Genomic DNA, 13,490 nt, shown 5'->3' on the forward strand with positions numbered 1-13,490 from the left:
TCTAGGCAGGGCCTGAAGGGGACATCTGCTGAGAAGAAGAATGTGGCTGAGCTGGTGAAGCACACCAAGGTGAGCTCAGCCTCTGCCCCTGGCCCAGCCACACCCCAGCTCCAGCCCTGCCTCTGGCTTTGTCCCACATGAACAAGGAACAGATCCTTGCCTGCAGTCTCTGGACAAGTTTAGGTGTCCTGTGGGGTCCTGGCAGCTCAAGTGTGTGACCCCCAGCCCTGTGTGACCCTGTGTTCTGGCCCTGCAGGTCCCAATCCAGGCGTCTCTGCTCCGCTACTCTGACAGCGAGCTGAACGAGCTGGCTACAAAGAACTTCCAGAGTAAGGAAGGAGCTCCCTGGGACACAGCACTGCAGAGGGGAGTGGGGTGGGCACACACAGACATTGGGGGGCTCAGTGGGAGGGGAAACTGGGTGAGGAGGGCCCCTTCCAAGGCATTTCTGAGTTCATAACCCCCTGTGGGCTTGCTGAAAGCTTCCAGCAAAAGGGACTTTGCCTGGAGTGCCAAGCGTCCCAGAACACTCTGCCTGGGCTTTGGGCTGGCTCCTCTTGTCCAGTGCAGGCCTTGCAACAGCAGAGAAGTGTTCAGGACATTTGCTTGCCCACTGCCAGCCCCATGGCAGAACCACCCCTGCTCAGACTAAAGGCCAGGCTTTGCCTTGCAGCACTGATGAGGTTCATGGGAGATCAGCCAAAACACAAGCACCAGGCTGAGGTCCAGTGCATCTATGAAATCCTTCAGGTTTGTGAACTTCCCCTGGGGAAAGTGCAGAAGCACCAATGGGAGTGGAGGGCCAAGACCTTGCTGGGAAGGAGAAGGGCAGGGAGAGCCATAATGGCACCTCCTGCACGAGGAAGGGAGATGAAACAGACTGTGGGGAGGGTTTGCATGTAAATGGTTTCCCTGGATATCACTGTCTGGATGAGAGCACAACCTGCCTCTGCTCTCTGCTCCTTTGAGCCTAAATAGCACTGGAGAGGCTGCAAAGCCCAAACTTTAAGCCAAACTGGCAGAGCTCTGAAGCTGGGAGAGGAAAGGCACAGAAATGATCTGGGGATTGTGACCATGTTCACAGGGGTCTCAGGTTGAAGGAAGAGACGAGGATCTGTCTCCATGTTTCAGAAGGCTTGATTTATTATTTTATAATATATATTACATTAAAACTATACTAAAAAAAATAGAAGAAAAGGTTTCACTAGAAGGCTAGCTAAGCTAAGAATAGAAAAGAATCATAACAAAAGTTTGTGGCTCAGAGAGAGAGCCAGAGCCAGCTGGGCTGTGATTGGCCATTAATTCTAACCATCCACATGAAACCAATCACAGATGCACCTGTTGCATTCCACAGCAGCAGATAATCATTGTTTACATTTTGTTCCTGAGGCCTCTCATCTTCTCAGGAGGAAAAATCTCAAAGATTTTTCATAAAAAGATGTCTGCAACAGGGGATGTCTCTGATGCTCTCATCCCCTCTCTGATGCTGTTTTCTCCTCTCTGGATGCAGCTGTGCAAGGAGAAGGAGAATTTGCACGATGAGATCTACTGCCAGGTCATCAAACAGGTCACCCACAACCCTCAGCAGTGAGTACCAGCCCTGGCAGCTGCTGTGTGTGCACAGCTGGAGAGGAACCATCTGCTGCAGGGACACCAGGGCCAGGGGGAGGCTGTCCCCTCATGATGGGCTGTCCCCAGCTGCTCCTGATGAAGCTCCTGCTGAGCACTCAGGAAATTTTGCAGTCACAGGGTCAGGCATTTTCACTTTAGTGGATATTTTTCCTTATATTTCTGGCTGCAGATCTATCTGGGCACCAGTAAACATTCCTGGTGGCTCCTGCTCATGGTGCTGCTCAGAGCCCTGATGTCCTCCTCCCACCCTTGGGGAATTGATGAACACCAGTCAAGGCCTGGCTTGGCCCCACACTGCCCTGGGAGGTGGTGTGACCTTGATTGTTCCCTTTCTTTGCTTCCTGTTGGAATAACTGAATCAACCTCTTAGTCAGCACAAGAAACCTCTGACCAAGGGCTGACCCCTCCTTTTCTGCCAACTGCCAGAGGTGTTCAGAAGGGCACAAGCTCACTTTGAGCTGCTCAGAGCAGGACCTGTCTTGTCCCAAGGTGCCCACAGTCCTTTCTGATCCACAGGGAGAGCGAGCTGCGGGGCTGGTTGCTCCTAAATCTGCTCACTGGGTACTTCCTGCCTTCCAAAATCCTGATGCCCTATGCCACCAAGTTCCTGCAGCTGGCCAGCAGTGATCCATCCAGCACCCACCATGGTAAGACCGTTTGTGTCCTGTAAAGCAAATATTCCAGATCTAATCCCCCCTCCTGTCATTCTTCTGAACCACCATTGTCATGTTTGGATGTGTCCTGGCAGGGTGGGAGTGAGGTCAAGTCTCTTTGCTCCCCTAGCAGTGACCATGGGTGCCTTGGTTTGAAAAGACAGGTGTCTGCCAAGGAAGGCAGGAGCTTCCCTTGAAATGGAAAATGTAAACCCCCTCCCTCTGAATTATTATAATTTTGAAATTAAGGGGCTCTCAGGCAAAGATATGGGAATAGGAATAGCAGCTCTTTACCAGGAAAATTAAAATTACAAATGCGATAGTACAGAAAAGAAACCAAACCACTGCCAGAGTCAGACCATGCCCTGCCCCCTGTGTGCCAGGGAGGTGTCCCAGCCCCATCCCAGGGGGGCTCAGCCCTCCTGCAGTGCCAGCTGTGGCTCTGCTGCAGCAGGGATCCTGCACAAGGGGGGAGTTTTCCTCTGCAGCTCCAGGGCTGCTGCAGATGGGCCTGGGCTCCCTCTGGCCATGCAGGGCAGCAGAAAGCTGCTCCTCTGGCAGTGCAGGGGGCAGAGGCTGCTGTGCTGTGCCAGGCTCAGATTGGATCCAGGCAGGAATGCTTGGCTCCTCCCCTGGGCGGAGCATCTCCCCATGGGATGCTGGGATTGGCTCAGCCCTGCAGGGACACTCAGTGGCCATGGACAGCAGAGATCTCCTGGAGGGAGGGTTGGCTGTGGGAGAGAGAAAGGAAAAACTGCCCAAAGGACAGCAGAGAACTGCCCCAGCTCTGACAGATGGCAATAGAACACACACCCCCAGCACATCTTGTAACCTAAGACAAGGGGTTAAATTCAACCCATCCAGGATGACCCAACAGCACAGGACACCATGTTTGGTTCTCTGTTTGGCTCAGCACACGGAGCTTTTTCCTTTTCCTGCAGATATAGCCAAGATCTGCCAGAGCAACCTGCGCAAAAACTTCCTGTACGGGGGCCGCCGGCACCTCCCCTTCCCTGTGGAGATGGAGGCACTGCTGGTATGGGGGGCAGAGAGGTGGCGTGGGTGCTGGCAAAGGGGGACAGGGAAGAGGCTTTGGAGGTGCCACATGCAGTGTGACAGGGGGGAGTGGGTGTTTCAGGAGAGGAAATGGAGCGTGGGCATGGAAGGAGCTTGGGAGGTGCAGGCCATGGAGTGGGCAGGGAAAGGGAGGTGCTGTGGGCGAGCTGGGGCAGCAGGGATGGGGAAGGAGGGACAGACACGTGGGGCTGATGGGACCCTGCATGTCTGGGGCAAGCAGGGGCAGCAGGGATGGGGAGGGAGGGACAGACACGTGGGGCTGATGGGACCCTGCATGTCTGCCTGCCTGACATTGTCCTTGCAGAAGGGACACGGCGCCCGCCGGCTGGTGGTGCTGATGCCTGGAGGCCTGGAGTACCTCACCAGGATCAGGACATTCACTGTGAGTTAGAGCTGGGAGTTCCTTCAGGGGTTTGGACTCTGAGCCACGCTGTGGCCATGTTCACAGGGGTCTCAGGATGAGGGAAGAGATGAGGATCTGACTCCATGTTTTCAGAAGGCTTGATTTATTATCCTATGATATATACTACGTGAAAACTATACTAAAAGTATAGAAGAAAAGGTTTCATCAGAAGGCTAGCTAAGCCAAGAATAGAAAGGAATGTTAACAAAGGCAGCTGTCTCAGACTCTCTGTCCGAGCCAGCTGGGCTGTGATTAGCCATTAATTATAAACATCCAAGATGGCCAATCAAAGATCCACCTGTTGCATTCCACAGCAGCAGATAATCATTGTTTACATTTTGTTCCTGAGGCCTCTCAGCTTCTCAGGAGGAAAAAAAAAAATCCTAAGGAAAGGATTTTTCATAAAAAGATGTCTGCGACACCACACCAGGGAAATCCCTTATCTGACAAGGAAGAATGTGTCTGCCTCCTCTTGGGCTTGCCTGGTCAGGGTTTTCATTTCCTTCTCTCCTTGCTTCAGGTGGCCAAGGAGCTCTTGCAGGAGATCTGTGAGCAGATGGGAATAGGTGAACAGCAAGAAACACAGGACTTTGTTCTCTTTGCTATCAGGAGTGACGACAAAAATCTCGGCAAGTAGAGACCAGCATGGAGCTTCTCTCTTCCAGCAGCCTCTGCAAAAAGGAGCATCACAGCTCCTGCTTGGAATAGTTCCTCCCCCCTTGCTGCCTCCTGGGAGGGTCCTCTTCAGCAGTTTCCCTCTGTATTAGGGTTAAAGATTGATCCTTCTCAGGGGCTGTGTTGCTTGTTCCTGAAAGAGGTGTGGGGTTCTGTGTCCCTTTGGAATGGCTGATGGTTGGAACTGAGGTGGGCAGGGGGGAATTGAGGTGTGCAGGAAGGCTCCAGTCCCAGCCTCTCCCCCAAGAGGGATGGATGACTCTCTCTCTGTGTCATGCAGGTAAAATGGTGAGGCCAATAAAACTGGAGGAGTATCTTCATGATTACCTGCTGGAGGACATGCTGGTCACTGTGACCTTACGCAGGCTGCTCTGGAGGACACCTCTGCACTTTGACAACCAAGTTTACACAGATGTCCATTATGGACAGGTAAGCAAGAGCAGGACCCTCCCTAGCAGGGACAGAGGTGGTGTCCCAGCCAGCAGAAATGTCCCAAAGGGCTGGAAAAGCAGGAGGGCTTTGGCTGATAGGCTTTGTGTGCTGTTCCTGGGAGTGACTGAGCACTGAAGCTATGCATGCCAGGAAGGCTCTGTGCCTGTGGCCTTAGCCTGGAGCACTGCTGTTCCACACATTGTGCAGCTCCCCAGGCTCTTCCTGAGCTCAGAGAGCCTTTGTTTTGCATTATCAGCAAGGCAGGATGTGGCTCTGTGCAGCCTGGCATTGCCCAGACCTGCCTGTACCCTCTGGCAGCTTTAACAAAGGACTCTTTGCTGTGCTGTCCCTCAGGTGCTGTGGGATTACCTGAATGGGAGGATCCTGCTGAACCAGAATAAAGAAATGGAGATGCAGGTGGGCCTTTTGGCAATGCTCCAGCACTGGGCCAAAGTGGAGCAGCAGAACTCTGCTCCCTCCAGGTATGTCTGTGGCAGAGGGGATCTCTCTGGTGGCCATAGGCACCACAGGGGTTAGGGGCAGGTACCTGGAAGTCCTCTCTGGATAATTAAGAAATGTCCAGTTCTGGAAAACACAGAGGGTCATGAGGGTGCCATGGTCATTTCATTTGATTGCCATGGATTTGTAACACTGAGAAGGAAGAGCATGAGCTCATGGTTTGGGTGAATCCTCCTGTGTTCTCTCTCACAAGTGTCAGAGGTTTCAACCCTGGACACCTGAAATCTGTAGTGAGATGCCCAAAGGGAACAAAATTGTCCCTGGATACTGGAAACCTTCAGTCCTGCAGTTCCAAGCTGTACTTCACTGTCACTCCTTCCTTTCCTTGTGCACTTTGACTTGCAGTTGAGGTAATGCCTCCATCAGATCCCCTTAAAGCACTAGCAGCAGGGAAACGGCCCTGAGGAGCTCTTGCTGTCTCCACAAAGGAGGGATTTCTCTCCATGCACTGAATTCTCTGTGGACAAGGGTGGTCTCACTGTCTCTGATGGCTCCTTCCACCTTACCCAAAGCAGACATCACCTGTTGTGCTCTTCCTCTCCCCCTTCACCCTCATTCCCAGATATACAATGGAAAGTTGTTGCCCCATCCCCTCCTTCCCCTTAATCCCCTGGCTGATGTTTTGTCATGGTGTTCACAGGGGTCTGAGGATGAGGGAAGAGACAAGGAGCTGACTCCATGTTTCAGAAGGCTTGATTTATTATTTTATGATATATATTATGTTAAAACTATACTAAAAGAATAGAAGAAAGGATTTCATCAGAAGGCTGTCTAAGAATAGAAAAAGAATGATAACAAAGGCTTGTGACTGACTGAGACAGTCCGGACAGCTGGACTGTGATTGGCCATTAATCAGAAACAACCACATGAGACCAATCCCAGATGCACCTGTTGCATTCCACAGCAGCAGATAATCAATGTTTATATTTTGTTCCAGAGGCCTCTCAGCTTCTCAGGAGAAGAAATCCTAAGAAAAGGATTTTTCATAAAACATGTCTGTGAAAATGTTTGGTTTTATCTGGCAGGGGGTGAATTAGAATCTGTTTTTTGGCACAGGGAAGAGCTGAAGGAATACACTCCCAAGAGCCTGCAGGCCTCCATCAGCCCCAAGGCTCTGCACAGCCACGTGGCCACACTGCTGAGAACCAGGCAGCCCCTGCAGCCACAGGAGGCAAAAATCCAGTTCATAGGTGAGGAGACATCCAGATCTGCCTCAGTTCCTCTGCTGTTTCAGCTTCGGGAAGCTGCTCTGAATGCACTTTTGGGACAATTCATGAGCTTGTTGATAATTCTTGGGCCCTGGAATGAGAGTGGAATTCCCTGACCGCTTCTCAGTGTGGATTAGATCTTGTTTCCAAGCATGGTGATCATGGTAAAGTTCCATCTCTTGTAGGAGTCTGCAGTGGATTTTCAGAGCTCTGTACAAGCTGTGTTTTAATTGATATTCTGGCTGCATGTCTGTTTTCCAGTCAGAAAAGGACAGAACATCCTACCCAGACCACTGAGAATTGAGCCTCAGAAGCTGGGGAGAGAGGCAGAAGTTGTCAACATTATTTTTAATGTAGTAAATCTTGGGAACACTGGCAGCTTTGACCACCCCAGGCTGGTGCAGTAAATTGCTGGCTGAAAGCTGCTGTCCTCAGGCCACTTTTTGCTGTCTTCTAGAGCACGTGATGAGATTGCCTTTCTTTGGCTACTCCATCTTCACCGTGGAGAGAATCAGTGATAACACTATCCCTGTGCCCTGTTTCTTTGGTGTGAACAAGGAGGAGATCATTGTGGTGGATGGCACCACCCAGGTATGCCAGACAATCCCCCCTTGATGTCTGTCAGATATGAACTGTGGCTTTAGAAGAACTTGTGAAGGAAGAGGCTGGACATCACAGCCACTCTGACAACAGCATCTATCTCTGTTTAGGAGATAGTGTTTGGGTTTTTGATGGAGAGGCGTAGTGTATGATGTGGATTATCCTACTTTTCATGGACTGTCTGATAGGGCAGAGCAAGAGAGTGTACCACAGGCATTATTGCCATGGGCTCTTTTGTAGTTCCAGTGTTTATGCTAACAAGCACAGTCCACAGCAAAACTAAATGCAGAACACATTCCTGTTTGTCCCAATCCTGTGGGAGCTCCAGGGATGTATCCTGCACACACCACCCCGTGCCCCAGACCTTCCTTCAGCTTTCCACAGGTGACTTGTGGTGGGAATCAATGGTGTCCCTGTGGGCACTGCTCCTGAGGGTGGCTGTTCCCTGGCAGGCCGTGTCCCGCGTGGTTGCCCTGAAGGAGCTGCAGAGGATGCGCACGCTGAGGCCCCTCTCCGACGGGGGCCCTCCCGGCCTGGAGCTCCACTACGGCTCCCCCGACAGCCCCAGGGCCCTGTGGCTGGAACTGGCTCAGGTGAGATCAGCCTGGGCCTGCAGCCTCCCCCTGGCACCTCCCAACCTGCCCAGCTGAGCCTCTGCTGAGGGCTGGTGCTGCTGCTCCTCTCTCGTGTCCCAGAGGAGGAGGGGGAATCTTGCTCCTGGTGAAACACCTCACAAAAGCCATTAGTTTCTCTGTTCTCTTCTTTTTCTAGTAAATTGCCCAGGCAGGACTTTTTGGTCATCCTTAAGTTTGAGGTGAAGTCTCCTAAGACTATGAGATGTCTTTTTACCCAGTTGAGGAGAGAAACTTCTGGGCTTCCTTCCTCTTTAAGGGGACAAGGATAGTTTTGTCACTCTGTCAACAGAAAACACATTCCTACAGGGGACATTGCATTTCCAGGCTCTGAAGTGCAGCTTGGTCCCAGCACATGGCTGATACTTAATTATGGGAAGTGATTTATGGGGATATTATTTAATTAGGGAAAGCAGCTCTTTCTGGGGCAAAGAGTGATTGATGCTGGTTTGTGTTTTGACAGGCCAAAGAACTGTACCACACGATTGTTGTCATCCTGGATAAAACAGAGCTGCACTCCTAGAGCCTCAAAGGAGGAAAATGGCCAAGGAAAACAGCACTGTTTCCCTTTCTCTGAACTTGGTCAGTGCTCCCTGACCTGTTTTTGGGAGAGAACTCTTCCAGGAGACACCCATGACCTCAGCCAGCTGCTTTCTAAGGATGCCACCACAGCGTTGTCGATGGAGTGACCGTAACCCTCGTGACCCGCCACTCAGCCCTCAAGCACTTCCTTGGAACAATCCAAGCTGTGGCTAAACAAACCCCAAGGGCCTCTCCACGCCACAGCCCCTTCCAGCAAAGAGCAGCTGACCCAAAGCAAGCACTTGCCTTCAAGCTTTGCACTGTGCAACTCCTCCTTTCTGTTTTGAATTAATTATCATGAGCAAAGCCTGGTGCTTGCCAGAGATTTGTGTATCCCACTGCCCAGCTGAGCTGTGCAATGCCTGCAGGGGCTGCTGGTGCTTTCCAGGAGCCAGATTTGTCTCTGAATTGATATGCAGAGATCCTCTAGCAGGATTTGTGAAGCAATTTGTACAAAGCATCCTAATTGAAAAGCAGATCAGTGTTAATCATACAATTATCACATATGCTAGGGTACAGATTGAGCTGCAATGGTAAGGAAGTTTATTGTTAATTAATTTCTCACTGACATAATTATATGCATATGCTTCCCTCTACTATAAAGAAGTCAGTCATGGCCATGCAGCTGTCAGACTTCAATGATGGCTCTGTGCCCATGGGAGAAGCATCTTCAAACAGAACTTGTATTATACTGAAGTGTTTTGGGTTGTACAAAAATATTTAATTTATTTTTATTGCCACAGCTCTCCTAATGACCTGAGGAGTAACTGCCCTTTAGAAAATTGCAATAAAATAACCACAGAGATGTTCTGAAGGTATGATATGCTAGATGTTACATCTAACCTGGGAAAACTTAACTGCAGGTAATGGGCAAAGCTTGAGGAAAATGTTTTCACTGTTGGTAGGAAAGGGGGATAAATCTGAGGGTGCTCAGTGCAAGCCCTGATGCACAATTAGACTTTTGCTGGTGAGCTGAAGCCAGTGGGAACTACAGCATCTTCCCTGGCTTCTCTTTGAGTCCTGCTTAATGTACCTCTGAGCAGTCTGTGTGACTGAGTGGGAAGAAAAAGCTTCCAGGAACAATCCACAGCAGTTGTAACATTGCTTTATTGTCAGTCCTGCATATACCCTTCAGGGCATTTAAAAAAATACATCTGTGGAGTGCAGTGACCCAAACCCCTGGGCAGCCTCTGAGGCTGCACATTCCTCTGGCAGCACTGGAGCCTGAGGCCACCAGCCCCTGTAGGAATGGAACAGAGGCAGAACCCCACAAAAACCCAACAGGAAGGATTGTACCAGGGAATCAGGTTCGGGTCCCATATGAACATAGCAGCAGAGGTACCACAGTGTCAGTTTGAGGGTCACAGCAGAGACCTACCCAGCTGTAACAGCAGCACTGCTCCCTGCACTGCAGACTTGTGGTGAGGCACAGGGAGCAAATATGGCTTTAGGGACTACAAGCAAAGGCTGGAAGTGTTGCAGGGGTTAATACTGAAAGAGTATCACCACTTAAATTAAAGGGCAGACAGAACTGGACAAAATCAAAGAAGTTCACATTAAAAGAAAAAGAATCTGAATTTCTCCTCTTTAGAAAGCAAGCACTGCCTCCATGGTAATTACAAAATGCTCCTCCCCTGCCCTTCAAACAAAAATATTCCATCCAGGAACTCAAACATTGAGTTTGTCACTGGCAGCCCTGAGCAAAGCATGAGAACTTGTAGCATATTGGTGACACTGAAGTAAGAAACAGGGAGAGGGGGAGCAAGGGGAGAAGCCATTTAGAAAGCAAGGTGCCATCCCAAAGCAGAGTCCCAGCTGGAAAGTCTGAGCCCTGCCCAGACTGCTGCAGGTAGTCGAGGTTGGAGACAGTGCAGAACATCCAAGGCAGCAGCCCCTAACAAAGCCAGCAGGTACAACTTCACACCTCTTGGTCCTGGAGGGTTTCAGCACCCCACTTATACTGGGAAAACTCACCATGAGTTCACAAAAACTGGCTCCCTTGAATGTGTGTCACTAAGGACACAAGTGAGCAAAATGCACTGGAGAAAAGAAAAATAAATCTCATTTCTGCAGTCTCATGAGACCCTCCATGGCTGAGTTCTTCCACATCCCCTGGTGGTGCTGCTGCAGGAAGGAAGAGCCAACAAGCAGCAGGGATCAGCTCTCCAAGCTCTGCAGCTCCTCCCAGTCTGCCTCACTCTCACACCTGAGCCTTGTTTTGAAAAACTCCTTGATGAGCCTCTGTGCTTCCTCCTTCACTGCAAGAGAGGAAACACCATCTTTTGAGTTGATATTTAAGACATCTGCCCCTCTAAAGCCATGAAGCAACGTGGCACTGCAATAACCCCAGACACACCTGTCTTGCGGGCGGGGCTCTGCTCCTGGGTCAGTAAGTGAGAGAGGTGCCTGGCAAAGCCCTTGAAGAGATCCTGCAGCATTGGGGAAGAGCAGAAAGCAGACACAGTTACCTCAGCAGTCTGTTCCCATGTTTGTCTTGCCCTTAGCACAGACTGGCACTCCTACACTGAACACACAGAACTGGCCCTGCAGGGCTGGAGAAGGCCAAGCACACACATCCTGCCTTGCAGGGCACAGCAGGGAAACACCAGCACTGAACCTGAGCTGCTCCTGCTTCACAGGTGGGAGTTAAAAACGTGCCAGGGTTTAATGTGAAAATATGAACAACCACAAGGAAGTGTGGAACCAACAGACACCAACTCGTTTGTGGGAGAGGGCAGTTGCTGCACATGGAGTCTCTTACTTAAACAGCACATAAATAAAAGGTGTGATCCACATCATCTCCCCCTTCTCAGAGCCCCAGATCCCTAGAGAGATGAATTCTCCTGCTAAAGTGGGCCTTGAGCTGTACTCTACCTTGGAAGCAAATTTGCCCCCCTTGTAGAACGGGGTCAAATACTTGACAACGATGTCTGCAGTCTCTTTGAGGGACATGCCTTTGGTCACTGGCTGTATGGTCCTGCTGCTTCCTTCTTTATCAAACTGTGCTAAGTTTGAGTCAAAAGTCACCTTCTTCTTTGTTGGACCAACACTTTTGCCCTCTGGCTGGGTCAGAATTGAAGATATTGCCACTGTCCGGAGCCTCTTTTTTGCAGGACTTTCCATATCCTGGAGAGGGGACAGAAAACCAAACCCACCAATTCCTGTGGCAGCACTGCCTACCAAACAGCCACCATCTTCCAAGAACACAAATCTTTGCAGCATCCTGCAGCCTCTGCCTCCAGTGAATACCCAGTAGGAATCTCTGTAACTCTTTTTCACCTGCTGTGCAGACACTACAAAAAAAACTCTCTAAAGAATATCACATTTAGAACTACCCTGTGCTCATGCTGGGGCAGCTAATTGCTAGACCTGATCCTACAGAGGAAAACTGACTGGAAAAGATTTCTCAGGATGTCTGCTGAGAACAGAATACACCCCTCAGGAAGAATCAGCCACATCAGAAGAGCCCCACTCCTGCTCAGTTTGAAAGAGAGAGGAGAGTGCAGGGTTGCAGAGACAGCTGTCAGGCAGTCTCAGCTGCCAAATGCAGAAGCAGAAAATTAATGGCAAGGCAGGCACTGAGCAGGGGTCACTTCCCAATGGTGCTGTGTGTCTCTGGCCTGTGGTTGTGCCCTTGCCTTGAGAAAGCAGCTCCCTAATTATAGTTAGTGACAGATCTCAGGGGGTGGGGACACTAATTCCAGGCAAGTCACCAGCAAGGGCACAGTCACGAGTTGCACAGAGGAGGGAACAAAGCCCAAGGTGCTGGCACAGCCCAGAGGGCAGCAGGGAAACACCAGGAATGCAACACAACTGGGGCTCTGCTTTCTGCTGCAACTGCAGCTGGGCCTTCCCCAGGTAAATGACACTCTCAGAGCAGCAGTGTCACTCCCAGAGAGAAATTTGGCACAAGATGAGCAGAAGAAAGAGAGGAAATCAGCATTCATTGAAGTCTTACCTCATCTGATCCCGGCCGCTTCCCACTGTCCCCTTCTCCCACAACAGGCAGCTCAGTTTCTGCAACAATTTCAGCAACACTAGTGGGAAGAGTGGAGAGAAGGCCAGTTGTAATCATTCCACAGTGAAAATATCTCTGCATGCAGTGTCAGTGGCCCTGAGACTGCATGGAAAAGCAAGAGTCTCCCTCACTCACCCAGAGACCTCAGACAGGTTTCCAGGACAAGGCTGGTGGGGCTCTGGACAACTCAGGGAGCAGAGAAATGAAGATTTTACCTGGACTTCACATCCATTTCTTCCTCAAGGAATTCACATTCAGCAGCCTGCTGGGTCTTAGAATTCTCTCCTCTCTCAGTCAGTGTTACTTCTGTTTCTCTCAGTTCTTTATTCTCCTCCTGGAACTGCCCAGTCAGGTCTCCAGAGCCATCTTTATTTTCCTGAGGTGTTGGTTTCTCTTGACACACACTTTGAGAAGAAACCTGAGGTAGTGTGCTTGCAGAACAGCCATCTCCCTTTGCTGTGCTGCAGCTTTGGGCTCTAGAGCCAGCTTTGGGGAGGGAGAAGAATTTGGAAATATCTTGTGATTCCTTTTTAGCTGCTTCTGCAAGCATTTGCTGCTTCTTGCTACGTTTGGGCTTCTTAGCAGGGCTCTCCCCAAGGGCACTTTTTGTGTCTGGACTGGGTTGCTGCCCCTTCTTTTCTGGGTGTATTTCTACCCCTGCATTCTCATCCACTGCTTTGGCTGCAGTTTCTTCCCTCTGGAGAACAGAGTTCCTGGTGTCCAGGTCCAGACTGTTGCTGCTGTTGTCTTGCCCACTTGGACAGTCATTTTTGACAGGCTTTGCATCACTCTCCTCCTGGATCTTCAGCAGTTCTGAAGCTGTCTGGAACAAGCCAGATTTCTTTGGGAATCCTGCTCCCACACGCTTGGGTTTGAACTGGGGAGACAGGAAGAATAAGAAATTTTGGATGTGAGATCCCTGAGTGCAGCACCATGAAAGCAGCTGAGTTTCTGCACACAATACACCAGTGTAAGCTGGGAGAGGCTCTAAATCTGACTGATCACCACCCCATCAACAGAGACATGAGGGAAATGGATTAGGTGGAAGTCCTAGGCCAG

The 13,490-nt window shown here is 50.4% G+C and overlaps 2 protein-coding genes across 6 annotated transcripts in view; one reads left to right on the forward strand and one right to left on the reverse strand.

The window, feature by feature from the left end:
* Positions 1-9,227, forward strand: part of MYO15B (myosin XVB) — a 30,003-nt gene extending 20,776 nt beyond the window's left edge. Inside the window, exons 30-43 of the mRNA XM_063175473.1 lie at positions 6-69; positions 257-329; positions 674-750; positions 1,511-1,587; positions 2,149-2,279; positions 3,227-3,321; positions 3,667-3,744; positions 4,286-4,394; positions 4,721-4,869; positions 5,227-5,354; positions 6,448-6,581; positions 7,057-7,190; positions 7,652-7,792; positions 8,295-9,227. Coding sequence (XP_063031543.1) covers positions 6-69; positions 257-329; positions 674-750; positions 1,511-1,587; positions 2,149-2,279; positions 3,227-3,321; positions 3,667-3,744; positions 4,286-4,394; positions 4,721-4,869; positions 5,227-5,354; positions 6,448-6,581; positions 7,057-7,190; positions 7,652-7,792; positions 8,295-8,354 — 1,450 coding nt within the window. The 3' untranslated portion in view covers positions 8,355-9,227. The remainder of the gene's footprint in view (positions 1-5; positions 70-256; positions 330-673; positions 751-1,510; positions 1,588-2,148; positions 2,280-3,226; positions 3,322-3,666; positions 3,745-4,285; positions 4,395-4,720; positions 4,870-5,226; positions 5,355-6,447; positions 6,582-7,056; positions 7,191-7,651; positions 7,793-8,294) is intronic.
* Positions 9,228-9,501: 274 nt separating this feature from the next.
* The window catches only part of RECQL5 (RecQ like helicase 5), a 38,198-nt gene continuing 34,209 nt past the window's right edge, over positions 9,502-13,490 (reverse strand). For 4 of the 5 annotated variants that reach the window (XM_063175476.1, XM_063175474.1, XM_063175478.1 and 1 more), the window contains 5 exons: positions 12,647-13,308; positions 12,372-12,450; positions 11,288-11,539; positions 10,770-10,842; positions 9,502-10,692 (listed from right to left, as the gene is read on the reverse strand). In XM_063175476.1, coding sequence (XP_063031546.1) covers positions 10,571-10,692; positions 10,770-10,842; positions 11,288-11,539; positions 12,372-12,450; positions 12,647-13,308 — 1,188 coding nt within the window. In that variant the 3' untranslated portion in view covers positions 9,502-10,570. The remainder of the gene's footprint in view (positions 10,693-10,769; positions 10,843-11,287; positions 11,540-12,371; positions 12,451-12,646; positions 13,309-13,490) is intronic. The other variant, XM_063175477.1, reaches the window with a different exon arrangement.

The sequence above is a fragment of the Melospiza melodia genome, chromosome 24 (assembly GCF_035770615.1).
Source record: "Melospiza melodia melodia isolate bMelMel2 chromosome 24, bMelMel2.pri, whole genome shotgun sequence".
NCBI classification, from domain to species: domain Eukaryota; kingdom Metazoa; phylum Chordata; class Aves; order Passeriformes; family Passerellidae; genus Melospiza; species Melospiza melodia.